The 19,255-nt window shown below is 53.6% G+C and overlaps 2 protein-coding genes across 3 annotated transcripts in view; both read left to right on the top strand.

The window, feature by feature from the left end:
* The window catches only part of MBTPS1 (membrane-bound transcription factor peptidase, site 1), a 45,181-nt gene extending 37,686 nt beyond the window's left edge, over window positions 1–7,495 (top strand). For both annotated transcript variants that reach the window (XM_010850813.1, XM_010850812.1), the window contains exons 20-23: window positions 1,627–1,758; window positions 2,501–2,627; window positions 5,689–5,819; window positions 6,697–7,495. In XM_010850813.1, coding sequence (XP_010849115.1) covers window positions 1,627–1,758; window positions 2,501–2,627; window positions 5,689–5,819; window positions 6,697–6,893 — 587 coding nt within the window. In that variant the 3' untranslated portion in view covers window positions 6,894–7,495. The remainder of the gene's footprint in view (window positions 1–1,626; window positions 1,759–2,500; window positions 2,628–5,688; window positions 5,820–6,696) is intronic.
* Window positions 7,496–11,944: 4,449 nt separating this feature from the next.
* SLC38A8 (solute carrier family 38, member 8) overlaps window positions 11,945–19,255 on the top strand; it is a 41,159-nt gene continuing 33,848 nt past the window's right edge. The window contains 4 exon segments of the mRNA XM_010850862.1: window positions 11,945–12,032; window positions 12,609–12,723; window positions 14,490–14,637; window positions 14,978–15,168. Coding sequence (XP_010849164.1) covers window positions 14,980–15,168 — 189 coding nt within the window. The 5' untranslated portion in view covers window positions 11,945–12,032; window positions 12,609–12,723; window positions 14,490–14,637; window positions 14,978–14,979.

Below are 19,255 nucleotides of genomic sequence, written 5' to 3'. Positions count from 1 at the left end.
GTGGCCTTCCAGAGGCTGGCGGATGGCAGACCCACCATGTGTGGGTGGGAGGCCGTTTACCTGTCTTTGCCCTCTCCGACTCCCTCTCTGGCGTCTGTGTCCCTGGCACTACTCTGCAGGCCCACTCTCACATCTGACCACCCCTTTCCTGCGGGCCCGGCACTTGGCCCTCATGCCAGACCTGGGAGTTTTGGCTGTTGTGAGGGGTGTGTGGTATCATTGTTGGGCGTGAGGGGGTGGCAGAGAGGGGGCACCTAGTCCTTAGCACCCCTCTTTTCCAGCATCTCTTGATGAGCCCTTCACACTTGAAGGATGAGCTTGGACACAGACTTTTCTTTCTCTTGCTTTGTAAAGGAGGGGTGGATGGATGCGAGTGTTCCATCTCTGCTGGGGGGAGACGACAAGACCAGAACCAGAACCTAGTCTTCGGGGGCAGGACGGCGGGGAAAGGCGTGTCCTCATGGGCAGGTGGTGACCAGGCTTCATGGGAAGGGGCAAGGTGGCTTGAGCGTAGCTGGCCTCCTGCCTGGGGTGCACCTCTCCCCCTGTCTCTCTCCCTGCGCCCTCTCTGTGATGTGAATGTTAAGTGGTTATGTGTTCCTAGCATTTCACGTAAAGCATTAGAATATTGTTCGTTTTTTTTTTTTTTTAATAAAAATCAAAAGTGAAGGTTAAAGTTACAGTTGAAAGAAGATGAATGTTTTGTTTCTGTACAGACTGTTGTTGCAGACCTGAGGTCTTGGGAAGCGTCTTTATTGGCCCTGTCAGTGGTCGGGGGCCTGTCCTGTCCCACACTCCCTGTGGCCACCTGGAGGAGCTTTCAGGGCCGTGAGCACTTGACTCGGGCTCTGTTGGGGGACAGGCGCCTCCTGCCATCCCCTCTCCTTTCTGTGGGCCTCTTCTGTCCGTGCTGGTTCTGGGGGACGTGGCAGCCGTGGGGAGAAGCTGGTGGGGGCAGTGATCCAGGTTTAGCCAGTGCAGCTCCTTGGTCTCCTGAGAGGAAAGTCCATCCACTTGGCCCCACGAGGTGGTTGTTGAGCACAGCCTGGCATAGGCCTCGCAGTGACGTCCCCAGGAGAACTGTCTTCCTACTCTGTGGCTGGGGCCACCGACTCAGGGCAGCCCAGACCACTAGACTGCACTTGCACTGACCTTGAGCCCACTTCTCCGGACGTACGTGGTGGTCCTGGCTCTGCCCTCGCCTGAGATCTAGGCTCTCCCCTCCTCCAGGACAGCCTGCGGGCGCTGACTGGGGTCAGCTCTACTCTCCCCTCTTCGGCAGGCCCCCCGTTCTCAAGCAGCTCTTCTTCCCGTGCTGCCGTGTGGTCCTGCTGTCCCTGTAGGGGCCACCCCCCATCCTCGTCATGAGGGGCCCAGAGCTGGGGGGTGCCTGGGCAGCTCGTGCAGCCCCGAGCCTGTGGGCCAGCCTGGCTGAGCCTGTGGCCTTGAAAGGAGGCCCTGTGGGCAGCCGATGACCGTGATGACATGAGTGTCTCACGCAGGGCCGTGCTGGGACCTGATCTTTTCCCGCCCCATTTCCCCCTTGTTCGGGGCTCACTTTAGTTTTCCTGTAGAGGCTGCTTTAAAATAGTCTACTTCCTAAGCAGTGTGTTGCTGACCCCGCAGACTGCTTCTGGCTCCTGGATGCACTCCTGCAGTTCACGTCGTATGGGGTGACGCCCCCCAGCCTCAGCCACTCGGGGGCTCGGCAGCGCCCCCCCAGCGGAGCAGGCTCGGCAGCCCCGGAGAGGATGGAAGGTGAGCGGCCTCAGGGGTCGGGGTTCCAGGGTGGAGGCTCTTGAAATGACGTGGCTTCGGGGCTCTGGGAAGGAGTGGTTAGCAGGTCTGCGTAGTCACTAGGTACCAGGCGCTGGGCCAGGGTGGCTTCACAGGGACTACTCTCTGAGTCCTCTTAGAACCTGGAAAGCAGATACTTCTTCCAAGTCCATGGAAGAGATGGGCCCAGGTCCCTCAGCGGCAGGCCACTCAGCGGAGCCCTGGTCTGCGAGCCCTCACAGCCTGAGGCCCGCCTCCCAGGCTGTCCATGGACGTGTGGTGTGAGCTGGTGTAGTTCTGACCTTTCTACTGGCTGCACTTAAGGAGTAAAAAGAAACGGGAATTTCTTGTGATAAAATTGTACAGCCCCAGTCCCCAGAATATTATTATTTAAACGTGTGGCACCCAGCCTCTCAGTTGCTCAGTAGCCATGGGTGGGCAGTGGCTACGGGGCAGCACGGATCTGAGAAACAAAAGGAATTTGGAATTTTGAAAATGGAGATTTTCTTTTTGGTCTGAGCATTAAATATTTGAAGAGATGCTGTTTCCATGAAGTGCATCTACAGGTTAGACTCCTTGAGTGTAGGCACGTATGTGTGATTACGGGCATGTGGGGCCCGGCTGCTGCTGTGCGTGCAGCGTGGCCACTTTAGAGGAGGTAACAACTAACGAAGTCTCTTTCCCCGCCTCCTAACAACGATGGCCTGTCTGTGGTGCTGCCCAGGGAACCACCTGCACCGGTACTCCAAGGTCCTGGAGGCCCGGCTCGGAGGCCCTGAGGCGCGCGCACTGCCGGCCTGTCCGCACCTGTCGTGGGCCAAGCCACAGCCTTTAAACGAGACGGCTCCCAGGTTGGTGTCTCCTGTGCTTTTCCACTTCTTCTGCTGGATTTATGATTCATTGCTTCTTTTTTAATAGGAGAGAATGGAATTTTACTGACATCATTATTGAATAATCAAATCTAGCTTGTCATTTGTGATGGTTTTTAAATTAGCGAGCCCCCGTATTGACCTTTAGAATCACGCACCCTGGTGGTATTATGCATAAAAAGAGCTCTGGTAATTAGCCTTCTGGTGAAGTTTGCTTGGTTTTTGCTTGAAAAGCTGTGATACTGTCCCTGGAAGGGTCGCTCTGACTCCTTAAGCTGGAGATTTGGGAGTTGAGTTCGCCTGTGTGCGGTGTTGATTCTGGAATACAGATGGGGTCTTCCTGTGTCCCACCGGGGCGACCTGGAGTCACGTTTATGCCCTCACCCCGTGCTGGGTGTTGTCCCTGGTAAAGTGACCTCAGACTGTGACAGGCCTAGACACTGTGATCTGCCTGCTTCTCCATCTGGCTGTCAAGCTTGAGCTCTTTGTTTGTGTCAGTTCCTTTTAGAAGCCAAAATTGAGTGACCTGTGCTGTTTCTCTGTTCAGGCAGAAGAGCCAGCTCAGTCCACTGGTTCCTGCTTTCTTTAGATCATTCCTCTCCTGTTTCTCTCTTTGGCATTTCTGGCCCCAGCAGGAGATCCTGCTTTGGCGAGGAGGATTGCAGTCCTAGTACAGTGACGCAGGGCCCCATATTTTGGGCATGGGTGTGGGAGACCCCCTGGCCCCCCACAGCTCCTCTTCCTCTGAGCAGTGCTGCCAGCCACTGTCTCCCTCACGGGCAGCACACCCCACACACGCGGCCATTTCCCCTCCAGGGGCTCCTGCCTTCTCTCCCCTACCAGCTGCCCACTTTGCTTGGGTCTCAGCATGTACAGTGTTGGGGGGGCGGTGTGGCAGGACACGGGGACTGCCATCTACACGGTGAACCATGAGGAGGGAGATGCCTGCAGAAGGCCTAGAAGCTTCCTGTGCTTGACTTCATCATGAACGAAGCCCTGAGTGCACCTCTCACTGACCATGTCATCTTTAGAACAGGCTTGATAGGAAACGGCATTGGAGATTCATCACGTTGTCTCCTCGTCAGCAGTTTCTTCCTGAAACTTTAATTACTGAGTATTTTTCCATTCCAATTAACACGCCATCATTTAAAATTTTCTGATAAGATTCCATTTTTATATCTCATTTATTTATAACCTATCATTATCCAAACATTCAAACCAGACTTTAATTCCAGCTGTTGTCAGCAGTTCACACTCAGTGGACAGTCGCTGTCGGCAAAGGTTCCTGAAACCCACTTCTCCATGGTACTGCTCTGGGCTCTGAGAACAGGTGACAGTGTCCTAGATCTGCGTGTCCATCAGACAGCCCGTCACGTACCAGCCTGGTCCATCAGGGTGCTGCTGCTGTGCAGCCCCTAGAGTTTGATTTTCACTGTCGCTCTCTGGAATTCCTTCTTCTTAAAACACCCACCAGGCCCCACCTTTATCTCACTTCTTGCTGGAAATTGTTCTCAGTCCTCAGCGACCTAGATCTGGGTCTAGATTCTGAATCTCTGAGGAGATGCAAAACAATGTCAGAGCGTCACAGTCAGCCCTGGAAAGGGCAGGGTCGTCAGCCTAGTGCCGAGTGCAGGTGTTCACTCCGTCCTTGAAACCGGGATGTAGTTCCCTGTGTTGTTCCCGGGCGTCCATACTACGAGTGGCTGTAGGTCAGACCTACGAGGAGCCCCACGCGAGGCTAACCTGTTCTCCCGTCGGGACATTGTGGAATTCTCAAATGATAGTGTGAAGCTCTGTCACCCCGACTGCTCAGCAAGAAAGGGTCACTGTGGGGTAATTAAATTCCAGAACAGGAGAGCGCTGTGAGCGTTAAAAGACAGCCCCATGTATATTCACCTGCAGAGTTATAAAGCTTAAACGCATCGATTCCGTAACTTAGCATTGTCAGTTTAATTTCCAGACTGATGAAACTGAAAAGCAAAGTGAAATCATATAAAATAGAGCAGGTTATAGTCCAAGCAGTTGCCCAGATGGACGTGCCCGATAGCAGCTTATCCGAAAGCCTCTTTACGGAGCTGGCATCTCCTGGCTGCCCACTGACCTGCCTCTTGACTGCTGCTAGAACTCGACTCTCTGCTCTCACTTGGCCAAAGTAAGAGATGGGCCAGCAGGGTCCACATGAATAAGAAGCAGAATGGGGAATTCATAATTGCAAGCATATTTTATTCTCTTCCCTTGTTTTAGCCAGAACGGTCTTCAGATTTTCCGTCTGCACTCTTTGCTCTCATCTCTGTGTCTTCCCACGCTGCTCTTGGCCGTGTACCAGCCTCTCTTCTTCAGTTACATGTGCTTCCCATCTCAGAGTTAGTACTGAGAGTAATGATACAGTCGAAACGAGTCCAGTGCATTTTGCAAAGCACATGTGTTCCCTTCATCATCCTGAGCCCTCAGGCAAGGCCCATGCTCACTCCTTTATTCCCGTGTTTCTGTCCACTGCTTGGTTACTTGGGTGTCTGCCTCGTTCTCCCTCCTGCGCGTAGTGTCCTTGAGGACCAAGGTGACAGCTGGCCCCCAGCACCAGGTCTGCCTCCTTTGCCACATCACAGTAGGTGCCCATGGCTCTGCTGTCCCATGGTGGAGACTGGTCCTTCCAGCCGGGCTGTGTCCACTGCCGCTGTCCACCAGCTCCTTCAGAGGTCACGTGTAGTTTCCTCATTTTCTGCTGGGTCGTGTTCCTGGTTGGAGCCAAGACAGTCTCGTGTTGGTGGTGTTATAGACCCTCTAGAAGCATCTCGTGCATAAGGTCTCAATCTGACGTCCTCGCCTGGGGGCCTGGAAGTGCCCCTCAGTTATCCGCAGTTGTGTTTAGATAGACATAGATGGGACATCAATTCACGTTTCTGTAAGTTGTGTTTAGATAGACATAGATGGGACATCAGTTCACGTTTCTGTTTAAATCACTTTGTTTCTTAGGAATTGGCTCCGTTGCCTGGGGCCAGTACAGTTGCTTATGTTTATTTTGTTTGAATCTGTTTTCTTGAAGTAACCTTTGGAAACACCAGAAGTTGCTCTCCATTGACCTGGACAAAGTGGTACTGCCCAACTTCCGATCGAATCGCCCTCAAGTGAGGCCCTTGTCTCCTGGAGAGAGTGGAGCCTGGGACATTCCTGGAGGTCAGTTCTAGGTGCTTTATTGTGGGGCTGAGTCATCCTATGGTTTATTCAAAAGAGCCTCTCCCTTTTGCCCAGGAGGTGGGCCGGGCCGTTCCTGTCTTTGCCTTCCTGGGAGCAGCAGTGGTCCAGGCTTTCTTCCTGGTACAAATCACAAGGCCAGAGCAGACCTAAAGGATCAATCCATTGTGGCCTCTTAGAAAATCCTATCTGAATTTTCAAATCAGAATTTATTTTATGATATTCATCTGTCACAGCCTGGCCCTGAATCCTCAACCCAGACATCTCCACCGATTCTCTGCCCCAGCCCACCTGGGATGGGACTTCCCTAACCTGGGATGCCCAGTTAATTTTGGGGGTGTCCCTTCCCCCAAGTGACATCAGATGTCCTTCCCCCGCCCCCAACCCTGATATGGCTTTGGCCTGGCTAGACTGTCGGGGGCAGGTGGTCCTTTATCTGGGACGATGGGATCAAGTCATTCTGGCAGAGTGTGGGCCCCTCATCTGCTCTGGAAATCCCTGTGCTCTTACATGACTTTATAGCTCCCTGGGGGCATTTCTCCTGGGTCTAGGAACTGGCCAGAGAAACTCCAGGGATCAGGAAGGGGTACCCTGTCCCATGTGGTCCAGCCCTGTGTTCTGGAACCCAGAACACATGTTGTCCAGTTACAGAGCTGACGACAGCACGAACCCAAGGGTCCACCAGCAGCCACGCTCAGTTGCCCACCGCAGGTCTCACCTGGGGGAGGCCTTCCCAGCGGTGAGGCCAGCCGTCCTCACCTCCCTGCTGGCCGGCACTTTTGTCTCCTCCTTTCTCTGGGTCACTATGAGCCCAGCTGGTTGCAGCTGTCAGACTGACCATCTTCCCACTGTCCTGCAGGGATCATGCCTGGCCGCTACAACCAGGAGGTGGGCCAGACCATTCCCGTTTTCGCCTTCCTGGGAGCCATGGTGGTCTTGGCCTTCTTCGTGGTGCAGATCAACAAGGCCAAGAGCAGGCCGAAGCGGAGAAAGCCCAGGGTGAAACGCCCACAGCTCGTGCAGCAAGTTCACCCGCCAAAGGCCCCCTCGGTGTGACGTCCCCCCGGCCGGCCGTGAGAGCCGGGGAGCGCCTTCGCGGGCAGCCACGGGGCGGGTGGAGCCGTGGGGTCTGAGGGGCCCCGGCTCGAAAGGGCTCAAGCCTTCAGCTGGGCGTCTGCAGTAGCTGAGAGCCTGTGCTGCACGGGGCTGGGGCCACTGGAGGGCCCCGAAGGGCAGCCTGGAGTCAGACCTCGCCGGCTGCCCATGCACCAAAGACTAAGACGACGTCTAAAGGCTATCGGGGAGGAAGCAGCTCTGACCAAGCCAGACGTGCTCCATAAAGGCTATTTTCTATATTTATTGTTGGGGAAAAGTCACTTTAAAGACTTGTGCTGTTTGGAAGCAAAGCTATTTTTTTTGTCAATGGAATGCAGTTTTTTACTATTTCATCATGAGGACTAACACAGATGCTGCGATCTCCTTTTTGATGAAAGAACAGACTGAGATTTGAAAGAAACTTGCACAAATCTGTGAAACATAGCCCTTTGCTTTATTTTTATAAGTATCAACTGCCATCATGTTTTGTAATTTGGGTCTTGATTTCACCATTGTCGGTGAAGAAAATTTTCAATAAATATGCATTACCTGTATGAAGCTAAGGGGCTTCCTACATGGCTCAGTGGTAAAGCATCTGCCTGCCAATGCAGGGGACATGGGTTCAATTCCTGGGTTGGGAAGATCCCATGGAGGGAGGGAATGGCAACCCACTCCAATCTTCTTGCCTGAGAAGTCCCACACACAGAGGGGCCTGGTGGGCTGCAGTCTATGGGGTTGCAGAGAGTCAGACATGACTGAACATGCACACATGCATGCATGAGGCTAAGAAGCAATGTGTAAGTGGTCCCTTTCCTACCTGTCCCTTTCTCCTACTGACAGCCTGGAATGGGTTCTGAATCAGCCTACTGAATTCTTCTTGAGATCTAATTCACTACTACAAAATTCTCTTTACAAGTGTACAGTTCTGTGGGTTTTAGTATATTCACAAGTTTGTGCACCATCAGTGCTGTAATTCCAGAACACTTTCATCACCTCCAAAAGAAACCTCGTACACAGTAGCAAGTCAGCCTCTATCCCCTCCCCCACTGCCCCAGGCTGGCACTGATGTGTTGTCTCTGAATTCACCTGTTCTGAACATTGCATGTAAACAGCAGCATGTAATCCATGGCCTCTGGGGACTAGCTGCTTCCGCAGCGTGTGTTTTAGTGGTCTGTCCGTGTCATAGCTGTCTCAGTACTTCACTCCTTTCTGGACCTCATGTGGACAGGTCTTAGTTTGTTTATCCTCACTTGATGGACCTCTGAGCTGCTTCCACTTTTTATCCATTGTGAATAGTCTTGCTTTGAGCATGCGGGTACCATTTTTGGTGTGGACATAAGTTTTCATTTCTGTTGGGATGACACCTAAGAGTAAAATCCTGTAGCTTTATGCTTCATTTTTTGAGGAACCACCAAGCTCTCTTTCCAAAGCTTCACTGTTTTATCAGTAGTTCCTGCCAGCAGTGTGTGAGGGTCACAGCTTTACCTTCTCTCCAACACGTGCTATTACCCATCTTTTTGACGGTTGCACCCCAGGGGATGTGAACTGATGTCTCACTGTGGTTTGATTTGCATTTCCCTAAAGATGAGTGTTGAGCATTTTTTCATGTGTTCATTGGCCATTTTTCTGTCTTTGGAGAAATGTCTGTTTCAGTGCTGTGTCCATTTTTTGAGTTGTCTTTATTGTTGACTTCTAAGAGTTCTTTATATATTTCAGATGAAAGTCCCTTATGAGATTTATGACTTGAAAATAGTTTCTCCATTCTGTCAATCATCTTTTTACTTTCCTAATGGTATCCTTTCGGGCCTGAGTTTTTCATTTTGATGAAGTTCATTTTATCTCTCAGGGTCGATTTCTAAGAAACCATTGCCTCATCCAGGGCAGCCTGTTAATTTTTAACCCCTGCCTGTATAGTCTGCTTTCTGTTCTTCAGCTGGCCCAGACATCAGCTTTTTGATGACAGGTGAGGACAGACTGACGGGAAAGGGCAGAGTCCGTGTGGGGTCAGGACGCGTGTGAGGTCCCGGGGAGAGAGGGACCCCGGATGAGGGAGGAGCCACCAATGCCCAACTCTCCCTGCCACGTGTCACCCTCAGCAGGTCACAGCGGTAACCTGGCGGCTTTGAACCGTGTTCCATGGCTGCTGTTGCTTTGAGGACTTAGAGGCATTGCTGAGGGCCCTGCAGAGCTCTCCCATTCCCCCAGTTCCCGCCCCCGAGAATGTGGACGTTACAGGCGAAGGAGCCTGGAGAGAGGGCTTCAGCAGGGTGAGCGTGCACAGATAGGGGGAGAGTCTCTGCAGGACCACTCGATGGCATCTGCTGTGCGCCTCCCTGTCCTAAGGGGAGACCTGTCGGGGGTTGTGGGATACAAGGCCCACCTGGGAGGAACGTGCCGGGGCCCTGGGTGTAGACTCAGACCGGCCACTTCCAGCCAGTGGGCCTTGTCTGCTGTCATCCAGCCCTGGGCCTTATGCAGAGGCAGTGCTCAGTTATGTTCTCTGGCTGACTATGGGTCTCTTCCTAACACGTGTGCCTGAGGCCTACTCACTGCTTCGAAAAGTCCCGTGTTTGCCTGGAGTGGACTCTCATTGTTCTAGGGAATGGCTCCGTGTCTTAAAAACCAAAAGCAGGAGCAGCTGCCCCAGCACAACTATAGATAGGCCTGGGAGTCCTCGAGGGCCCTGGGGTCTCCCAGGGGCTGAGCATGGAGGTTGGCCCCAGGGCTGGTTAGGCATGCTCACCCAGGCAGGCAGTATCCTGACTCTGTGGAGAGGGGCCAGAAGTGGGGTGATCAGGGTTTCCTTAGCCCTGCTGCTTACTCTTCCCACCCTCAGCCCTCCGCTGTGTTGGCACACCGGTCTGGGGTCTTCCCTGCACACACCTAGCCTCTGGTGCCCGGGTACAAGGACCCTGAGGACCTCCCACCAGAACAAGGCTGTGCTCAGCGAGCCCCCCTGGAACAACGGTGCTGCCTCTGCTGAGCGTACCGCTGGCCTAGCCAGGGGGGTGTTTGGTGTGCATTAAGGGGCTGGGGCAGGGTAGTCTCATTCATCCCGTGATACCCCAACCACCATTTCTAGGCTGAGGGGGGCCAGCCTTCCAACCCAGATCTGGCCTGGGCCTGAGCCCCCAGTGCCAGATCACTTCTTATGGTGGGAAGGCTGTCTGCTTGCTGGTAATGCTGGGGGTGCTACTCAATGTTTACTGGCTCCAAGATGAAGTGAGTTAAGGACTGTCACATGTAGAGTAAGAAGAAGTTTCCAGAGAAAAAAACTCGATTTTTTTTTCCCCCCGATGGGTGGTGCCATTAAGAGGATGTTACTATAATAGGATGTTGGTTTAATTTGCTGGTAACATTAGGGCAGTGCAGGCAGAGATCCCTGCGCCTTGCTCTAGACTTACTGAATCATATGCTCCTTGGGAAGAGCCTAGAAATCTGCTTTAAAGGCTCCCTAAGGTAAACAGGGACACAGACATGTGTCCATGTCCGACCACAGTGGTGTGATCAACTCACCTAGAATGTAGGTGAATGACATCCTGGAATGTAAAGTCAAGTGGGCCTTAGAAAGCATCACTATGAACAAAACTAGTGAAGATGATGGAATTCCAGTTGAGCTATTTCAAATCCTAAAACATGATGCTGTTAAAGTGCCGTACCCAATATGCCAACAAATTTGGAAAACTCGGCAGTGGCCACAGGACTGGAAAAGGTCAGTTTTCATTCCAAGCCCAAAGAAAAGCAATGCTAAAGAATGTTCAAACTACTGCACAATTGCACTCATCTCACACACTAGCAAAGTAATGCTCAAAATTCTCCAAGCCAGGCTTCAGATGTTCAAGCTGGATTTAGAAAGGGTGGAGGAACCAGAGGTCAAATTACCAACATCCGCTGGATCATCAAAAAAATGAGAGTTACAGAAAACCATCTACTTCTGCTTTATTGACTATGCCAAAGCCTTTGACTGTGTGGGTCACAACAAACTGGAAAATTCTTCAAGAGATGGGAATACCCAACCACCTGACCTGCCTCCTGAGAAATCTGTATGCAGGTCAAGAAGCAACAGTTAGAACTGGACATGGAACAACAGACTGGTTCCAAATTGGGCAAGGAGTATGTCAAGGCTGTATATTGTCACCCTGCTCATTTAACTTAAATGCAGAGTACATCATGCAAAATGCCAGGCTGGATGAAGCACAAGCTGGAATCAAGATTTCTGGGAGAAATATCAACAACCTAAGATACACAGATGACACCACCCTTACAGTAGAAAGCGAAAAAGAACTAAAGAGCCTCTTGATACATGTGAAAGAGGTGAGTGAAAAAATTGGCTTAAAACTCAACATTCAGAAAACTAAGATCATGGCATCTGGTCCCATCATTTCACGGCAAATAGATGCAGAAACAATGGAAACAGTGATAGACTTTATATTTTTGGGCTCCAAAATCACTGCAGATGGTGACTGGAGCCATGAAATTAAAAGACGCTTGCTCCTTGGAAGAAAAACTATGACCAATCTAGATAGCATATTAAAAAGCAGAGGCATTACTTTGCCAACAAAGGTCCATCTAGTCAAAGCTAATTTTTTCCAGCAGTCATGTATGGATGTGACTATAAAGAAAGCTGAGCCCCGAAGAATTGATGCTGTGGTGTTGGAGAAGACTCTTGAGAGTCCCTTGGCCTGCAAGGAGATCAACCCAGTCAATCGTAAAAGAAGCCAGTCCTGAGTATCCATTGAAAGGATTGATGCTGAAACTGAAATGGCAATACTTTGGCCAACACCTGATGCGAAAAACTGACTCATTGGAAAAGACTCTGATGCTGGGAAAGACTGAAGGCAGGAGAAGGGGACGACAGAGGATGAGATGGTTGGGTGGCAACACCAACTCGATGGACATGAGTTTGAATCAACTCTGGGAGTTGGTGATTGGCAGGGAGGCCTGGCATGCTGCAGTCAATGGTGTCGCAAAGAGTCAGACACGACTGAGCGACTGAACTGAACTGAGGGCTGGGCACCTGCCCACTGCCCTGTGACTCAGCCTCCGGTCTGGCTGCTGACACCTGGGGACTCTTCCTATGGATGTGGTGGGTGGAGGAAGGTCAGTATTAAGGCTGTTTGAAGATACTTTCTCACTTTCAAATGCCAAGGCACAGTTTTCCTTTAGCTAGAGCGGGACTCCAGATTGTAACTCAGGGGTCCATCCCTTTCATAGGGGGAGGGGAGAGCGAGGCCTACGCTCTGGGCCGAGTGTCACCTGGAAGCCTCCCCTGTCTCTGACCTGCTACTGAGAAAAGGCCCAGAGCCGGGGTGGGGGGCGGACCACGGGCCTCCAGCCCTGAGAGGTGCCGACCCTCAGAACTCGTGGTGCTGGGTGTATCTGTTTCCCACTGCTGCTGTCACAAGTTACCAGGAAGCACGGACTTAACAAGGGCGCATTTATTCCCTGCAGTCCTGGAGGTTGTAAGTCCAAATCAGCTTCATGGAGCTCAGATGCAGCTGGTTCCCTCGGAGGGCTCCAGGGCAGAATTGGCTCCCTGGCCTGTCCCAGCTTCTTGAGGCCCTGCATCCCCTGAGCGGCCACCCCCTCCTCACTCCCAGTGTGCAGCAATCCACCCTCTGCTTCTGTCAGCCTTGTCTCTCTGCCCTCTGACCTCTCCTGTGTCTCTGTTCACAGGATAGGTGCGGCTGTTCCCACCACTCTGCAGGTGACCTCTGTGAGGCGTGGATCACAGCCCCAGGCCCTCAGGTTCCTGAGACCTGCCCATCTGTCTTCCAGAACCTTCTGAAGGGTATGAACACAAAAGTTCGTGGAAATGAGCTGAAGGCACTTTCTCCCTGAAGTTCGCAACCTCCCAGGTGACCAGTACCTGTGGAGAGGGGAAGGAGGGACCCGGGCACGTCCCTGGCCAGGTGCTCCCCTGGGGGGCAATGTGGGGCCATGTGCAGGGTGCTGGGCTGAGCCCCATGTGCCGCTAGAGCTGCCCACCCACACAGATGGGCCCAGGGGCGCCTCTCCTCCCCGGGAAAGGTCACGAAGCCCTGGGATTCGGCAGAGGGCATATCAAAGCCCTTCAGAATTAAGAGGCTTTCCCCATTGAGTGGAATTTCGCAACCCAGTGACCAATTTCTAAGTCATGCACGTTAATGGGCAGCTAATGAGGGACCCAGGCAGGACAGGGAAGTGCCCCTGAGCCCAGAGCCCAGATTAAGGAGTACAAAGCCAGGCTGCTGTGAAGGCCCTTGATCTTCACTGCCTGGGGTTGTGGTGGGGGAGCGCTGAGCCATGTGATTTCCAGAGGGACTGGGCACCCCAGCCTCTCCCCCTCCCCGCACCGTGGCCTGCCACCCACTCTCCCATTCATTCTTGCCATTACTCATCCAGCCCCATTTGGGCACCTTTGGAATCCAGACAGGGACGAGGGGGTGGCAATGTGACACTGTTGGCTTTGAGGGGACACTCGGGCTGATTCTCAGGTCTGGCACCGGTCAGTGGTCACGTTTCAAGCCACTTGCCCCACCTTGGGGGAGCCCTGCTCCCTACAGACCATGGTGACAGCCCTCGGGGTTGGGCGAGAGGACTCCGGGAGCCGTCCAGCATGCCCTGCAAGGCCCGGGTCCCGGTGAGACTGCTCACATGGGGGCCGCCACTTTACGGCCCAGATGCCGGCTGGCTCTGGCTCCTGTCCCCTGGCACCTGCAGACTCACCCGCCACTCAGCAGACCAAGCGATGCCGCTGCAGCAAGGGGGCACCGTGGTGGGCTCGAGCCCATGTGAGACACACCTTTGGTGCTGGTTTCCACAGACACTTGGACTGAGGGAGGCGCTGAAGACGTTTAACTTAAAGCAGCAGTTCCCAGGAAGGGCCTCTGGACCCCTGAGTCAGCAATGCCATGGAGGGAGCCCATGGTCTGTGATTTAACACACTCTTGAGGGGATTTGAGTCTGAGTGCCAGGTACAGACAAGTTCACCTCTGAATTCAAGACCTGACCTTCATGGGCCTGTATTTTCCAGATTGGAACCGTTTCCAGTATTCTGCTTGTATCTAAGCTGACTGTATCAGGTTGGAGAGGTGGCCTCTACTCAAAATGTGGTCCAGGGACCCCCCAGCACGCAGCTCCCTAAAGCAGTGTGAGCAGTGTGGGATCTCGGCTCCACCCAGGATGGGCGGGTCAGCGCTGGCCTCTTAACCCACCTCCAGGTGATTCGAGGGCTCATTAGTCTGGGGAGCCACCCAGTGAAGCTCCTGGGCCTTTGCCTACATGAATCTCCAGCCCCCTGCGAGAGGGCAGACAGACCCCTTTCTGTAGCTGGGCAGCCAGGCACGGCTCCCCTAGCAGGTAACAGAAGGGGGCCTGGAGAGGTGTCCTGGGAGGAGGCGTTCGGCCCCGGCCCAGGTCGCTGGGTGAGATCAACCAGCTCCCTGACCCAGGGCTCAGGGAAAGCCCCGCCCCGGCGCGTCTTAAGCCTCCCCTCCTCCCCGGCTCAGACCAGCAGCCTCGGAAGCTGCTAGTTCTTGGGAGGAATGGCCTGACCTCTTGGTCCTATCCTCCTAGGTTTGGGGTTGTGACCCCCACCGGTGCTCTCTAGGGCCGCCCACGATTCCTGACTCATTTGCTCACCCCTCCGGGTCCTCTGGCGTGAGCCTGAATCCCATCCCCAATGGCCCAGGACTGCTGGTCTCCGTGAAGACTGGACTTGATGGTAAGGACTGGGTACTGGAAGCAGGGGGATGGGTGATAGAGGGAGAAGAAGTTTGGGGGTTGGAAGAGAAAGGGGAGGGGGCAGCTCCGGTGGCCTTGAGTTGAGTGGGAGGGCAGGAGTGCCGATGAACAGGGGTAAAAGTTGGGAAACATTTGTTGAGGGGAAGGCATGAGGACCAGGTGTTACAGGGCAGGTGGGTGTGTAAGGCTCTGGAAAGGGGATCAGAGGCTCGGAAAGCATACAAGGCCGGGTGGTTGTGACGGATGCCCTAGCTCAGTGGAGGAAAGACCCCTCCCAGCTGGAGGTCCCGAGACAACCCTCCTCCCCACTCTGCTTCCAGCCATGGAGGGGCAGACCCCAGGAGGCGGAGGCCTTTCAGAAAAGCTGGTCCCCACAGCCTCTGGCCCTGGCCTGTCCTCGCTGGGTGCCGTCTTCATCCTTCTGAAGTCCGCGCTGGGCGCTGGCCTGCTCAACTTTCCGTGGGCCTTCCACAAGGCGGGGGGAGTGGCCCCCGCTTTCCTCGTGGAGCTGGTAAGCCATCGGGGGCCGTTTCATGGGGCGGGGTCGGGGAGGGTGGTCTCTGGGAGCACGTAGGAGCTGAATTTTATTTTTCCAGGCAGAGCCCTAGGCATTGCTTCTGCAGAGCTGCTTGTCTTCAAAATTACTCCTATGTTTTGGTTTTTTGTCCCTCTCAGCTCATGGGGGAGAAAGGAAAATCCCGGTGTAAACCTGCAGACCAGGGCCGTGAGCATCCTCGGAGCTGAGGGCCACGCAGCCAGGTGGGGGTTGGGGGAGGAGTGGGGGAGGGCAGGTGGAGCTGTGCTCCCCGCACCTGCAGCCTATGAACCCGGACTATGAGCTGAGCCACTGCCTGCCTTCTCTTGGCAGCTGGTCTCTGCTCCACAACTAAAGCCCAAATCCTTGGGCAGAGCAGGACTGACTTGCCGTAAGCCCCCAGCCTGCGCAGTGTCAGGGGTGTTTGGCCAGTGTTGCGTGTGGAGCCCAAACTCCCTCCTTTTCCAGAAAGTCCCAGGGACTGACTGTCCTCAGCAGAGACGAGCTGCTGGTTAGCATAGATTCATTTTATTAGCTGATAGGAATCAGGCATTTCCTGGTGAGCTCTTTGTCGGGCATCGTGTCAAAGGCTTTTCCCTGGCAGCCGCTGATAAGGGTTCCGTTGGGCCTTTCTGATCCTTCTGGAAGCTGCCAAATACCATCCTGTGTGGTGTCCAGTAGCCTGTGCCGGCCCCGCGCTGGCCCAGCGCCCGTTCGGAGCATGCAGGCTCTGTCTTCCTGAAGCTTGCTCAAACGGGGAGCTGGGATAAGATTCAGGAAGTCGAATGAGGTGGTGGGCAGTGGCGCTGGGGAGGCGGGTGTGACCGTTTGGGGGTGGTGGAAGCTGAGAAGCCCCCTCCGAGGCAGCACTGAGTGGGTGCATGCGACGGGCAGCAAGGCTGTGTGTGCTGTCCCTTGGACAGGGAGCCCGACCTCCCGCCACAGAGGGTCAGCGACGGAGCCGGCGGGGCCGGCGTGGTGGTCCGTGTCAGGCACAGACCGGCCAGTCAGAGGGCAGCGGCCCACTCGCTCCCCAGGCTCCTTGCGGGGTCTCCCAGCGCCTCCAGGGCCGCAGATGCTGACTCTGTGTGGGTGGGTCTCCCTGGTGGCACGGACGCTGCTGGGGTGGCTTGCCGTTGGCCCGGGATGGTCTAAAGCTCCGGCCCTGAGCAGGCAGACTCGAGGAAAGGGGACCCCAAATAGGAATCAATGGAAACTCCCCACAAGGGAGAAAGGCTGGCGAGCAGCTCACCCTTCCCCCACCCCGTTTCCTGTCTCTCCCTCTTCACCAGAGAGTTCTGCCCCCATTTGGGTTGGCAGAATGTTTAAACATCCCTGCCACTGGGAGGCTAGTGGTGTGAGATTTTAGGTCTCTCATGGCTTCATTAGCATTGGAAGATTGATGAAATTAATGAGCCTGGATCTTCCTCAACTGCAAAGAGAGAGGCAGCCTGGCCAGGGGCTTTTGCCAACTGGCTGCTCAGAGGCTCAGGGACCCTGTCGAGGGTCACCCAGTCCTGTGTGGTCAGCTCACTGCGTTAGCAGAGACTCACCTTCACTGGCCGAGGCTCAGTCTGACCCCCTTTGCTTCCTTTTGTCCAAAATATTTAGCAGTGCCTGCTATGTACTGGGTGCTCTCCTGGGGGCTGGACGTAAGCAAAAAGACACGACCCCAGTCTCCATGGAGCTTAGAGTCTGGTGATGATCTCCACCCTGTATGCACCCCCTGGACCCAAGGACTGAGCAGCGTAAACCACCAAAGTGTGTGCTGTCACAGTCCTGGAGGCCTCAAGTCCGAATCCCAGTGTAGCAGAGTCATGGTCTCTTAAAGACTCTAGCAAAAGGTCCTTCCTACCTCTCCAGCTCCTGGGGGCTCCAGCTGTTCCTTTGCTGTGGCCATGTCATCACTTGGCCACTCCTCTGCGTCTTCCCCCTTTTCTGTCTCTTATAAGGACATGTGTCATTGGCTTTGAGGCCCACTTGGATCATCCAGAGCGACCTCATCTCAAGGTCCTTAATTTTAACCTGTGAAGACCCCTTTTCATCTTCATTATCTGCGCCTGCAAAAAGATGGTTGCCCCTAAGTCCCTTTCACAGGTTCTGGAGATTAGACTTTTGAGAGGATTTAACCCACCATAAGAATTGTGCCCATAAAAGGCATGGTTCTGCTAGAGCATGAAACAGAGAAGGTTGAACCCAATTCAGGGGTGAAGTGTGGGGAGGCTTCCTGGAGGAGGTGACTTTGGCAGGGGCGGGGTTTGGAAGTAGGGATGCCCATCCCAGGTGAGAGGCAGTGGTGGAGGCAGGAGGGCGTTCCAGGCAGAGGAGCTATCTTGGACAGAAGTCCAGGGGCTGGAGGGAGCATGCATGTTCTTCCTGGCTCTGAACTTCTGAGTTTCTCTGACTTGGTCCAGTTAGATGTTGCCCTCAGGCTGCTGGAGTAGGAACTGCCCTGCAGTCAGGGCACGAACTGGGTCTGAAGGGGCCAGCTTAGCTCTCCCCAGGCTTCTAGATTGAGCACCTTGCCGCTTCTGCATTCTTCTCTTTCATACAACTGTGGGAGGGGGTCTGAGTGTGGAGACCAGGTCCAGCTTAGGCACAGGTAACGGTCCAGCCTGGAGAGACTCAAAAACATTTAACTCCATGGACAAGCGGGACTCGAGTGCATCACTGGGGGTGGGTGTTGAGTGACACAGATGATTTGGAAAACAGTGTATAAGAAATTGCCAGAGTTGAACACATGTCTACCCTGACACCCACAGATTCCATTCCTAGGTGTGTGTCCAGGAGAAGGAAACGTGGGTCCTGGGCATGACTCATTCTAGAATGCTCAGCTCTTCATTCACAGCAGCCAAAACGAAGGACAGCCCAGATGTCTGGCAGAAGGGACTGGAGCAGTCAAGTGATGCTATCCACCCTGTGAAATAGCACTGAAGAAAGATAGGAATAAACTGCTGACCCATCCCACAGGGCTGGCCCTCACAAGTGTTGCTGCTCAGTGGAAGAAGCCAGATAGGAAAATATATAAAAGCAAAGTACTATTAGAGCGTTTTTTTCTGGATCTAGGGTGGGACCAGGAGGGAACCCAGGGATGTGATGCTCTGTGACTTGGTAGAGGTTCAGGCTGCACATTTACCTCAGTTGCACCCCTTCCAGTGATGCACTCACGACTCTGTGCATTTCACGGTGTGTAAATTTTTTCTTACAAGAGAGGACTATAAACAAACATCAAACTCCAATTAATGACACTCCATTAATGCCCAAATCTTTGGGGGTAAGTATACTGATATCCACAAGTTGCCTTGAAATGTACCCCCGAGTTTAGATGGACATGTGGACACATGGTGAGAGAGATGATGAAACAAGCACGGGGACCTGCTCCTAGTAGAATCTAGGTGGTGAGGACATGGTGTTCATTGCAAAATTCTTCCAATTTTCCTAGATGTTTGAAAAGTTTTCATACTGTTGGAAAAATTTAAACTGAAGTAGGGAGAGCCCTGGTGAGGGAGTCTGGAGAGAAACAACGACCATTTCTTTTGTTGTTGTTGTTAAATATTTATTTGGCTCCCCTGGGTCTTAGGTGTGGCCCGTGGCACCTTTAATTGAGGCCTATGAGCTCGTAGTTGTGGCATGTAGGATCCAGTTCCCAGGGCCCTGCATGGGGAGCGCAGAGTCTGAGCCAACAGGCCCCAGGGCAGTCCCCAGCTGTCATGTCTTGAGCAGTTACCACGTGCCAGGCACTGAGCTGAGTGATTATGTGCTTTGTTTAGTCCAAATGCTTCACAACCCCCCAGTAAGGTAGACGGTATCATCCCCATTTCACAGATGGGAAGACGGATGGTTGGCCTCATGCCACAGAGCGGGTGAGTGGCAGGGTTGGAATTGAACTCAAGTATGCCTGCTTCCTCTGAGAAGGCGATGGCACCCCACTCCAATACTCTTGCCTGGAAAATCCCATGGATGGAGGAGCCTGGTAGGCTGCAGTCCATGGGGTCTCGAAGAGTCGGACACGACTGAAGCGACTTAGAAGCAGCAGCAGCAGCATGCCTGCTTCCTAACCACC

This window comes from Bison bison, unplaced genomic scaffold, assembly GCF_000754665.1.
Source record: "Bison bison bison isolate TAMUID 2011002044 unplaced genomic scaffold, Bison_UMD1.0 scf7180017864295, whole genome shotgun sequence".
NCBI lineage: Eukaryota > Metazoa > Chordata > Mammalia > Artiodactyla > Bovidae > Bison > Bison bison.
The sequence above is the reverse complement of the archived record's forward strand: the minus strand, read 5'-3'. Positions and strand labels throughout refer to the sequence as shown.